Below are 12678 nucleotides of genomic sequence, written 5' to 3'. Positions count from 1 at the left end.
TCTGTGAGTGTGTTCTTCCATCTGGGTCAGTTTGGAAGAAAACATCTTCCAATTATGTTGACAAGAGGGAGCAAACACAATTGCACTGTACTTAGTTTCAACTTAGAAAGCAATTTATAATACTCGTGCTTACAATGGGAAAAGAAAAATAATTATGTGCATCTAAATTATGTGCACTTATTTTTAAATTCTACGTGATTAAAAAGTCAGCTTGTGATATGCTGTAAATGCTCTGGAGGCATTAACAGGTGGTAGATCATTTCCAAGCATAAAGAATGCGTGTATTTTGACCTCTGCTTTCTTCCCCTGTGGTGGGCTGAAGAATGACCTCCCCAAAATGTTCATCTCCTAATTCTCAGAACCTGTGAATATATTACCTTAGATGGCAAAAGGCACTTTGCGTTTGTGATTAAATTAAGGGCCTTGAGATGGGGAGATTATCCTGAATTATTACTCAGGTGGGCTCAGGATAATCACAAGGGTTCTTCTAAGAAGGAGGCAGGAGGGTCAAAGTCCTAGAAGGAGCTGTGATGACAGAAGAGATCGCACTGGTACCATTGCTGGAAAGAGCCACTAGTCAATGCAGGTAGCCTTTGCGATGTGGCAAATTCAAGAAATGGATCTTCTCCTAGAGCATCCAGAAGGAATGTGATACTAACCCATTTTAGACTCGTGACCTCCGGAACTGGGTGATAATAAATTCGCATTGTGTGAAGCCATTAAGTTCACGGTAATTCATTGCCATATATTAGAGAACTAATATACTCCCACTGGTACAAATTCCTGGTTGAGATTACTTGAAGCTCTCCAGATCAGACTGGAGAGGCTCAGTGACCAAGCTGCTACAGAAGAGCTCACAGAAGCTGGGCCCTGAGAGAGATCCAGTTCTGTTTTTGCTGAGGGAACCGGAGTGACAGGGCTACCAACACCTTGAGGTCTGCCTGGGTCTTGCCCAGAGCTTGCGTCAAACCAGAACAACATTAAATGCAGAAAGCACCAATTGCACAACCGCTATGGCCCATCAGATAATGTACACAGAGTGCAGAGGGCACGTTCCTTAGTTCCTGTAACACAGCTTTGTGGCCTCTACTCTCCCTCTGGACATCAAGAGCTAGAACCGCCTGCATTCCAGCACTAACCACTGAGTAATGGAAGATGACAGCCATCATGGCATCATGAATATTCCTAACCACATATCAAGAATCCAATTGGTCCTTCCTTTAAAAAAATTTTTTTTAATGTTTATTTTTAAAGAGAGACAGCACGTGAGAGAGGGGCAGAGAGAGAGAGAGAGAGAGAGAGAGAGAGAGAGAGAGAGAGAGAGAAGGGCAGGCAGAGAGAGAGAGGGAGACATAGAATCTGAAGCAGGCGCTAGGCTCCCAGCTGTCAGCACAGAGCCCGATGTGGGGCTGGAACCCATGAATCGTGAGATCATGACTTGAGCCGAAGTCGGATGCTTAACTTGACTGAGCCACCCGGACACCCAATCTCCTACTTTCTTCTTAACAGAACTTGATTTTGCATAGCTATCTGCCTCTCCCTCTTATGGCCCATGAACACTGACCCAATCCCACTCCACAGGTAGGCTCTGCTGACATCCATCATCCAGCACATTTTATTTTCTAGGTCATGCTCAATGTTCGTAAGCTGGCCGCGACCAAGTTCTCCGATCAAAGGTAATCTCAGAATCCTTGCTTCCAATACCTGGGCAGGAGAAATGGTCTTGCTTTTCCCTTGGACACTGTGGCACGTGGATATGAGGCCGAGAGTTGCAGTCCCCACCCTGCTGCCAGCCTGAGGGCAGAGCTAGAACAGGAGCAGCTGTGGGAAGAAGGAGCAAAGCCACGGGTTTCACTCAACCCGCTGGCTGGCTCCATCTCTACCTTCCAGGTACACCAGTCCAGGAAGTCTTTTACCGGCTACTCTACCGGAGTTGGATTTTCTGTTCTGTTTTGCTGCAAACATCTGAAATAATAAATGTGGAGACCAAGTTCTTAGGACTCACACTTTGTATATCCGCTTCAGAAGCTGGGAGGCATACCAACCTCTAAGTACTGGAACATTACACTGAGCAGTATTTCACGGCATCCTTATCTCCCTGCCCCCATGAGGTAGGGACATCACTATTCTCATTTTGCAGACAAGGAAATGGAAACATAGGGAGGTTTAGAAACTGGCCCAACATCACACTTCGTAAATGACAGAGCTGGGATCCAAACCTCGGCTGCTGGAATCTAAACTCATCTACTTTTCTGGCTGAGAGCTGCTTCCTTTCTATAGCTTCACAAAATCCAGAAAAATACCTATCCTTATTACTGCTTTAAATTTATATTATACTGCCTAGATGCTCTTTTAAACAATGATGTGGATTCAGAAATAAATAAAATCATAAAGCTTTGGGTCTTTTTGTAGCTGATGCTGAGCTAGGAAGATTATTCACATTCCCAGAGCTTTGATCTCTTCACCAATAAAATCAAGTTAGCGAAAGAAAGTTCATGCTGAAAGAAATGAATGGACAGCTGATGTGGTGACAAGAGTTCTTTGTTCCGGCTTTGGCTGTGTTACCTTGGTCAAGTCACTTTACCTCTCTGCGTCCCTATGCATTTCTACCAAGTCACAGGTGGCTTAATACTCTAGAACTCTGTTTACCTGACCTGTTGAACTATTGGAAAGGGTTGTACTAATTTATTAAAATGGCAAATTTTACCGGGTTCACTGGGTTAAAGCAATGAGCACCAAGAATTTTACCCCCACTTTCTAGTGCTCACCTGTCATATCAGGATGTCACCCAGCTTGCTTTTATTAATAGTAAAGCTGGAGATCAAAGAAATAAAACAAAATCTTAAAATCCAGCGGTCACTGACCACAGCAAATGGCCAGAGCTGAGGCATCACCGTATACCATGAATCACTCACATGGGGGAGATGAGTGGTGGCAGCTTGATGGCTCTTTTGACGGCTGTCCTGAATGCTGACAGAGAAAGGACCTTTCCACCATCAGGGGTCCGAGAGCACAGTAACACCCTCTTGATTTAGTGGGTAAGACTGAATATGAAGGTCTCATGCCCTCTGTGTTCTGTGCCCCAGAGCTTCCCTCTGGGCTGAAAGTCTGGTCTGCTTCACAAAGTGGCCAAACACCTACTATTTATTAGCGGCGAAGGTCAGGGAGAAAGTTAAACCCACGGATTCTGAGGAGACTTGGAAAATTCATCACGCTAATTTCTCTGTGCCTTCCCGGGGCCTCCCTGGCCCAGGAGGTACAGTCAGTGCCACTTTTGCTTAGTTTCACTGGAACGAGAATATTACCGGGATCGTGGAGGACAAGATGACGAGGCTTTCTGGAAACCTGAAAGGGAGAAGCCTGTAAAGACAGTCTGGAGCACTGTTCTTGGAGCTGCTCCTTTCTCCATTTACTCATCAGGACACCGCTGCCAGAGACCCAGCGAACGGCGTGCGATGGTCCAAGGCTGGCCCCGGACAACCTGTGAGGGCACCCAGCCTCCCTTCATCCGAGCTCTGTATTTAATTTTTGGATGTGTACACCTGTCTCCTCTATTGGCAGGGGAATAGGGTACAAGTTCAAGCTGCCTGCTAAAACATTCTAGTTCTTATCACAGAAATTATAGCCAATGTTCACTAAGAGCTTCCTGTGTATCAGACCCTGTGCTAAATGCTGTACCTGAGTTATCATTTATTCCTTTTTGGTTAAGGTAGACATTTGATTGATTGATTGATTTGGCATGCATGAGCAGGGGAAGGACAGAGAGCGAGAGGGACAGAGGGAGAGAGAGAACCTCAAGCCTGACACCAGGCTCCATCCCACCACCCCAGAATCATGACCCGAGCTGAAATCAAGAGCCAGACACTCAACAAACTGAGCCACCCAGGCGCCCCGTCATTTATTCCTTACAACCACTGTGTAAGAGAAGACAGATGTGGCAGGGACCGAGTTTCCCCCACAGTGAGGGCCATGTTAGCCTGATCCTCACTCTATCCCTTCTTTAGGCAAAGAAGCAGTTCAATTTAAGAAACAAACCTGTAACTACTAGTTACAGGACTCCTGTAACTAGGGGGTCCGCCGAGGCAGCCATGGCTGGGCGTGCCGCACGGGACGAGCAGCACTGGAGATGGTGCCTCGTGCCTCTATGCACAACTGGTGTGAACCCCACAATCCCCCCAGTCAGGCTGGCCCGGCTGCCCTTGAACGTGGCTCTCAGGGAAGGCTGTGCATGGATGGCCACATGGCTGATGTATATTTCTGCTAAACCCGTTTCTAAATTTCCCTCCTTAGCGGTTTTCTGCCTTGGCCAGAGCCTCCCATCGGGGAGGGTGGAGACAAGCGTGGAAGCAAAGTGCTACACCCCCAGGACCGTTTCCCCAGCCAGCCGGACACGCCGTCGGCACCCGAGGCCGCCCCGCCAGCCGCCAGCGCACTGGGCTTGAGCGGTGCGGCTGGCTGCTGCCACTCCATCTCTGCTGCCCCCTGGGGTCTCATCCATCATACGGAGATAATTAGCCTGTTGTTTTTGGAATCAGTCAACCAGCCTCATAATCACTTTCTCAAAAACATTCCAGAGATTAAATGACCAATGACGACGCCGGGGAGAAGAGCACAGAGAACAGCTGCGGCTGCTCATGTGTTTGGGAAGGAAATCCCTGACACGAAGATGGGGCGGAAACCGGACAGCGAAGGGCTCGGGGCCCTGAGGTCTCTGCCTTGACTCTTCTAGAAAAGCAATCGAATCACTTTTATTTCAGTTCCTGTGTGTATTCAGTCTGGAGAATAGACCGAGGATGAGGTGAGGTATAGACCATAGGTCCTCAAGGTCTGTGCTCCCCACCCCTGTCCTGCCACCCCCACGGCCCCGTCCCAGGCACCCCTACACGGTGCTCTGAAAGAGTGTGGGCCCTGGGCATGGAACATGATCCCAGTCTGGGCCAGTTCTAACTTGGTGTAGAAACCTTGTCCAAATTATTTTGCTTCTCTCTCCATTGCCTGACATGCAAAATGGGAACCTGGCTGTCACCGAGTCTAATTGTTTGCTGCAAGGGGTAAATCAGGTGAACTAACATGAAGTGCCTACCACAATGCCTTGTGATTATTTTAGGTCTACTCCAGTAATCCAGGAGATTTCTTTATTTTAAGGTCAGCTAATTAACAGCCTTAACTGTGTCTGCACCCTAAATTTTCCTTTACCATTTAATACATAGGTTCCAGGAATTAGGACGGGGACATTGTTGGGGCCATTATCCTACCCACCACACCATCCTTAATTCAAGTCCTTGTAGCTTCTCATCTAGAGCACTGCATGACATCTCATGGGCTCCATGCCTCCAGTGACCCTGCACTGCAATCCTTTAGATTCCTATCCTGTTAAAGCAGAATTAACTAGTGTGTGATACAGTGCCTGAGAAATGGTAAGTGATTACCATTTTTTAAATTTATTTTTGAGAGAGAGAGAGGGAGCGTGTGCTAGTGAGCACAGAAGCAGGGGAGGGGCAGAGAGAGGGAGATAGAGAGAATCCCAAGCAGGCTCTATGTTGTAAGCACAGAGCCCGACATGGGGCTTGATCTCACCAACTGTGAGATCATGACCCGAGCTGAAATCAAGAGTCAGATGCTCGGGGCGCCTGGGTGGCGCAGTTGGTTAAGCGTCCGACTTCAGCCAGGTCACGATCTCGCGGTCCGGGAGTTCGAGCCCCGCGTCAGGCTCTGGGCTGATGGCTCAGAGCCTGGAGCCTGTTTCCGATTCTGTGTCTCCCTCTCTCTCTGGCCCTCCCCCGTTCATGCTCTGTCTCTCTCTGTCCCAAAAATAAATAAACGTTGAAAAAAAAAATTTAATGCACTGACAATCTCTGCCTTTAAAAAAAAAAAAAAAAAAAAAGGAGTCAGATGCTTAACTGACCAGCCATCCAGGCATCCCCAAACGTTTTAACGCCAAATATAGTTAAAATTAAGTGCATACTCTGTGCCAGTCACACTTAAAAATACTTTGAATTTTTAACTAATTTAATCTTCATGTCAACTAAGTAAGGTATTAGTGCCATGTCCGTTTTACAGATGAGACAACTGAGGCACAGAGAGGCCATCACATGCTCAGTCTTATCGAGATTGTGTGGCAGAGCAAGAATTTAAGACCAGGTGGCCTAAGTCTAGAGCCCTATGCTCCTAACTACCTCACTACTTTGAGTAAATGAATAATTTAGTCCTCAAAGACCTTTCACAGCCACTGCCTGGTGGGGGGTGAGGGGGGCGCAGGATATTATTATATAAATAATATGGATGGCAACTAGACTCAGGTAACAATGGTTCGAACTTTTATGCCACTACTGTGTGACCCTATAAAGTTGCTTAGGATTAAGCAACTTCGGTTTTCAGAAGATTAAGAAACTTCACTCTTCACTTCAGTTTCTTCAATTAGAAAATAGGAATAAAACCACCTACTTCAGCTACTGCCTATTGTGAGAATTACATGAGGTAACAGAGAAGTGCTTCACCCAAGGCTCAGGACACAGCGGGCACCATGTAACTGTTAACCCCTCCCTCCCTGCAACTGGATACAAGTGATAGGTCACACTCTAAGGCTAACTGTAGTTGAGTGATTGGATTTTCCAGCCACTCTGTCCTAACACCACTCTACTACCCTCCACCCCATTCTTTCCCTTTTAGAATTCAACCACCCTCAACTGGTTGCTGCTCCTGGACTATGACCTGAACTTTTCTCGTGGGGACCTTCGCTGAAGCTGATCTTTTCATCAACAATGTCTGTCCCTTCTTGGGTGTCTCAGTCAGTTAAGCACTAGACTTCGGCTCAGGTCATGACCTCACGGTTCGTGGGTTCGAGCCCCGTGTTGGGCTCTGTGCTGACAGCTAGCGCCTGGAGCCTGCTTCGGAGTCTGTGTCTCCCACATTCTCTCTGCCCTTTCTTGGTCCACACTCTTGTCTCTCTCTCTCAAAAACAAACATTGAAAAATTCTTTTAAAAAATGTCTGTCCCTTATCTTATCTGCTGATTTATGTTCTCTATGGACATTTTCCCAATTCCTCCTCTGGCCACCTCCTGTATTTTATCTGCACTTTTATTCTCCCATAGCCACACTCATGATTACATTGAGTTTCCTGCCCACACCCATTTCCTCCTTCGTTCAGAAGGTCCTCATTTTCATCATCTTTACGAGCCTATGACTAACATATACTGGAGGTCGGAAAGGAAAGATTTGTGACAATGAATTAAATGTGGCACAAAGACCCAGTGAAGAAAGCAAACAGGGACACAGACATTCCACGTAAGGCAGAAGGTCATACAGGCCCCGTGAGAAGTTCTGTGGAATGGCTGGGGCAGAAGGACGGAGGATGAGGTTGAAAGAAAGACTTCACAGAGGAGGTGTCTGTGCATGTACATCATGGGGAGAGGCTTGTGGGACAGAATCTGAACAGGCTTACAAATATTGCCTGAGTGCCACAGATGCATCTATCACTGAATTATCTCACTTTGTGTATTTGTGCTGGGCTCCAGGACTTATTTTTGTAGTGAACAGCAGGATTTTCCCTTCCTCAGCACTCAGTAAGCTGGAGCATTTAGGCAGGAGAGAATTTCGGTTTGGGTTCTTAGGCTGTTCGGTAATGGGGCAAGAGTGGACACAAGTAGCAGCTTTCTTTGTAGAGAGAAGATAATGGAAAAACCTCCATGCTTCGGGAAGGCATTCAGTGAATGAGAGAGAGAGGAACGCACCAACTTGGAGCAGGAAAGTGACAGGTGATCTTCATTTTGTTAATTTCAGAATTTAGCGGAAACAGCGGGTTGGTCTCTTCTGGAGGAGTAACTCAGTGGCAACACATTTATATTCAAGAAACCTTGCTTAAACTGTCATGTGTGAGAAGCCCTGGCTCAGAACAGGCAAAAGATTTTCTCGGGAATTTGCTGGATTAGGATATGCTAGAGAAATGTGACTTAGTATGGCAGGCTGCTACTGTTGGGTCTTTTTTACTTCTTCATTATCATATGATCTTTTAATAAAGATTGTAACAGCTTTCATCAACAATATGGCTTAGAGTTAGTTTAAGCAGATCCTTAGAACTCTGAGCCAGCTAGCAGGATTCTCATGAAGCTCAGGACCCTGTTGATTCCTCTTTTCTAGAAAAAGTGAGGTTTTCCTGCAGGTCAGTTGGCCAACACCAACTGCTCATAGAGGAGGAAGTGTACCACCTACCCTGAACCCTCCGAGTGCAGAACTTTGGCATGGTCAACTTGGGCATGTTAGAATTCTGACTTCTGTTGGGTCACAAGCATGAGTTACCTCACAGGTGCAGTAAGCCAGATAAAAAGATGATGGCTTTAAAAAGCCATTGGGTATGCCATAGCTATGTCGGAGGCTTCACGGGACAATGGAAAGAGCACAGAACCAGAGCCAGAAAACGTGAAGCAAGCCACGGCTTTACTCAGCTCAGTTACCTTGTGCCAGTGACATTCAGTCACCTGGAAAGTTTTCTGGAACCAGGGAGTGGTGGCAAGACTAAATGAATGAACAAGTATCCCTTCATTCTTCAGAGTCCTTTTTTCATCAACTACACAATAGAAGAGTGAAAAAAAAAAAACCACCAGTAATAAACTAATAACATGTGAAGTACTTGAGGAATTGTCAATTCCCTATCCCATGTTATTCTCTGTAATTTCAGGATTTTATCAAAAGTAAGGGTAAGAACAGTGACGTAATAACGTAGTAACATGGACAAAGTTACTAATACTGTAAAGTATTTTGAAGTATTTTGACCCTTTTATTGCGCTATGTATTCAGAAACACTGTCTCCAATTTCAGTGGTGTGGCAGTTAAACCATTCCCAAGATTTTCCCCTCATATGTCAGGCCTGTGTGAGAGGCTTTATGTCTCTGGAACATTTGGAAGAGGACCCACATGGTGACAACTAGGCACGCTTGACCACCTTCATATCTATTTCTCGAAATCCAGGATAGGACACTTAGGACACAATATGCGAGCCCCTCACAACTCTCCTTCTGGAAGGGAAGCAGCATGAGGAGAAGACGTGAACTCTCACACTGGAGCGACCTTGTTTGCACATTCTATCAGAACAGGCCGAATATGGTCTTCCAGACTGAGTCCCAAGGTAGCAATCTGTGGAGCCTGGACACCATTCTTAGAGTTAGGGAGACTTCACACAGCCAAGTGATTTCATCTGACTGACTCCACTTACCTCACATGAAATGGTCACCTCGTGGGACCCCTAGTGGTGACACATTATATTAGAAGCATCTGCTTCCAAAATAGACTCACAGCAGGTAATATGGGTCAGCTCAGCCTATTTTTAGTTCTGCTTTGGCAGTAACCACAAAGGGAATCTAAACTCACTTTTGTGCTTTTAGAATCCTGCTGGCATGCCCTTATCAAAGTTCCACCCATAGAAATATGGTGATGGAGAGCACTGATTAAGGGTTGGCAGTATGACTGCTTCCAATTATCCTATACTCTTTTCCAGAGGTTTTAACACTTGTGCTGAAAAAATGGTGAGGATTCTTTCCCTTCAGAGATATTCTGACAAAGATGAAAGGTCAATAGAAAGGGCAATAAGATGTATGAACCCCAAAGTAGAGTTCTCAGACAAACCAATCACAGCTTGACAGTCTATTGCTCTAGTCTATGATTTGAAAGCATGTTTTAAAATGGTTAAGAACAGGGATGCCTGGGTGGCTCAGTCGGTTAAGCATCCAACTCTTGATTTTGGCTCAGGTCATGATCTCATGGTTCATGAGTTTGAGCCCTGCATTAGGATCTACACTGACAGCACAGAGCCTGCTTGGAATTCTCTCTCTGCCCCTCCCCTGTGCTCTCTGTCCCCCTCAAAATAAATAAATAAACTTAAAATGGATAGGAATAGGAACAAGATAAAAGGCAATTATGTTAAACCTCAGAAGTTCCTTCTTCTTTAGACAAATGAAATATTTGCAGAATTTTGGATGGAAGAGCATATTGATTATATATAATACACAGTCTTCTTCTTAAAACGTTAATGGTTTATGGACAGTACACTTCCCTACAGAACAAATTATAATCTTGTTTCAACATGAGTCACAACGGTAGGAGTCACATCTATAAGGCTTAGAGAAATGAATTTGGACAAGGTTTGGGATTGTTGAAAAATGGAAGGTCAAAGTCCTCTAGGATGCTACATTATGAAAATCATTACCAAAACCCCAAAAACAACCCCCAAAGCCCACATCCTATTTCCTTTACTCCCCTCATATTATTATTTTTCCTCACTGGGGCAATTTGCAATTCTAAGGAAACATTGCAAATGATTGAAACAACAATGATTGAAGGACAGAGACCATGGAAACCTAAAAGAAAGAACAGAAATCTGTTTATAGGCATTTTTAACCAGACAGACAAGAGCAGAGCCAAAGTAACAGATCCCTCAAGTTTCAAAAGGCTCTGAAAGTAAGGTCTTTAAATTAGAAAAGCATAGCTCCAAATACACAGTAACCACCACCAATTATAAAAGAATGCCCAGATGCCTCCTTTGAAGCTTAGACAGTCCACCTCTTACACAGCATTTGTCAGAAAGCCAATTCTCTTCATTATGTCAAAGAAGAGCACTGTGTCAGGAGGACTGAAAGGCATGGTCACTTACTAGGGCATCTCTCTTCCTCCTCTGTTGGCTGTTCCTTCGCAGGCTTGGTAGGGCCTTTGATTTTATACACCAAGGCACGGAGTTTCCCAGCCCAGGATGTGTCTTCCTCCTCCTCTTCTTCCTCCTCCAGGGGAACACCTAGCAAGTCACAGAACAGAGTGAAAATCTTGAACAGTACATAAAAATAACCACCGTAAGATTGAAAGAACATAAATCTCTGCTTCCTAACCTTCTGGAACTTTCTCAAGATGCTATAGGCAGCCTCCCATAATTATTTACCTACAGGATGTCTTTTTGGAAAGTATTTTAAAAAGATAATTCCTTACATACAAAAACACCAAGTAATTTCAAACCCTAAAACCAACTCTTTTTTTTTTTTGAAGTTTATTTATTTATTTTGAGAGAGAGAGAGAGGGAACAAGCTGGCTCTGTGCTGTCAGCACGGAGACTGATGCAGGGCTTAATCCCATGAACCATGAGTTTATGACCTGAGTCAAAACCAAGAGTTAGCTGGATGCTTTAATTGACTGAGCTACCCAGGTGCCCCTAAATTTAACTTACTCTAACCTGTACCCTAAAAGGGCTCTAAAGCATCCAGAAAGAGTTAACATTGAGTCATTTCCTATGCAAATACCACTTATTTTCCATACATTAGTCAATCCATCCATGTACAAGCAGCACAAATGCTGAGAACAATTTAAAATCAGCAGTTACGTATCAAAGGAGGGACTGCAGGCTTACAATTGTTATTTAAAATAGTTATGTATTAAAGTAGGGACTGTGGTTTAGAATTGTTAAGGGCATACATTATCATATTTATATCACTGCAAAAGATAAGAAGCAAAGGAGACCAGAATCTTGGTTCGCCTGGGAGCAGAGTCCAACCATCTAAGTAAAGTGGGTGAAGTTTACACAAGTTAACAGTTATTTTCCTTCTTCAGAGACCCTGTTCACTCTCTTCTATTTCAACAAAATTTCTTCTTGGTAGAAGGAGTTTCCACCATATATGGATATGGCATATATGCCAGAATTATTTTCTGTATCTTCTCTGACCCCAGTAGTCCAGGCAGAATCATTTCTTGAGCAGTTAGAACTGTACAGTTAACCCTCGAACAATGCAGGGGTTAGGGGCACCATTCACCCACACAGTAGAAAATCCACATATAACTCTGACCCTCTACAACTTAACTACGAATAGCATACTCCTGATGGGAAGCCTTACTGATAACATAAACAGTCAACTAACACACATTTTTAAATGTGATATGTGTCATATACTGTATTCTTATAATAAATTAAACCAGAGAAAGAAAATATTAAGAAAATCATAAGGAAGAGAAAATACACTTCGAGTACTGCACTCTATTTATGGAAACAAAATCCCGCATTACAAATGGACTCACATAGCTCAAACCCCTATTACTCAACAATCAAAAAGAATGAAATCTTGCCATTTGCAACAACGCGGATGGAACTAGAGGGCATTATGCTAAGCAAAATTAGTCAGAGGAAGACAAACATATGACTTCACTCACATGTGGAATTTAAGATGCAAAACAGATGAACATAAGGGAAGGGAAGCAAAAATAATATTAAAAAAGGGTCAACCGCACTTTTAAATACAAAACTGTCTTCCTACCCCCTACTAGCTTCTAATGAAGGAATCGGGAACAGACTTGTCTTTGATAAAGCTTTCATCTCAGAAGCTCACCACAGTGAATGAGAAGGTCCTCATGGAAGTCATATAGCTCCTCTCGGATCTCTTCTGGGCAGGGGCAATTCTCTCCCAGTTGAAAGTTAAGAAGCATGTTGATCTTTGAGGGACAAAGAAGAATGGGTAAGTGGTTCTCGGTGTTGGCCAAAGAACTCAGATCCTGCCTTAGACACCTAACATTCTTTGCAAATTTTATCTACCTCAAACTTTTTTGTAAAGATGACCATACTTAAAAGTAGCTTTCACCTTTTCTCTGATTATAATGGTAATTTATTAACTGCACACAATTTGGAAATACCTAAAGAAAACTTACTGTGATCC

General features: G+C 44.2%; 1 protein-coding gene across 1 annotated transcript in view; it reads right to left on the bottom strand.

The window, feature by feature from the left end:
- RYR3 (ryanodine receptor 3) overlaps nucleotides 1-12678 on the bottom strand; it is a 455720-nt gene that overhangs the window by 158237 nt on the left and 284805 nt on the right. Inside the window, exons 38-39 of the mRNA XM_045059588.1 lie at nucleotides 12355-12457; nucleotides 10644-10781 (exon numbers count right to left, since the gene is read on the bottom strand). Coding sequence (XP_044915523.1) covers nucleotides 10644-10781; nucleotides 12355-12457 — 241 coding nt within the window. The remainder of the gene's footprint in view (nucleotides 1-10643; nucleotides 10782-12354; nucleotides 12458-12678) is intronic.

This window comes from Felis catus, chromosome B3 (genome assembly GCF_018350175.1).
Source record: "Felis catus isolate Fca126 chromosome B3, F.catus_Fca126_mat1.0, whole genome shotgun sequence".
Lineage (NCBI taxonomy): Eukaryota > Metazoa > Chordata > Mammalia > Carnivora > Felidae > Felis > Felis catus.
This window is presented reverse-complemented; position numbering and strand designations above follow the sequence as displayed.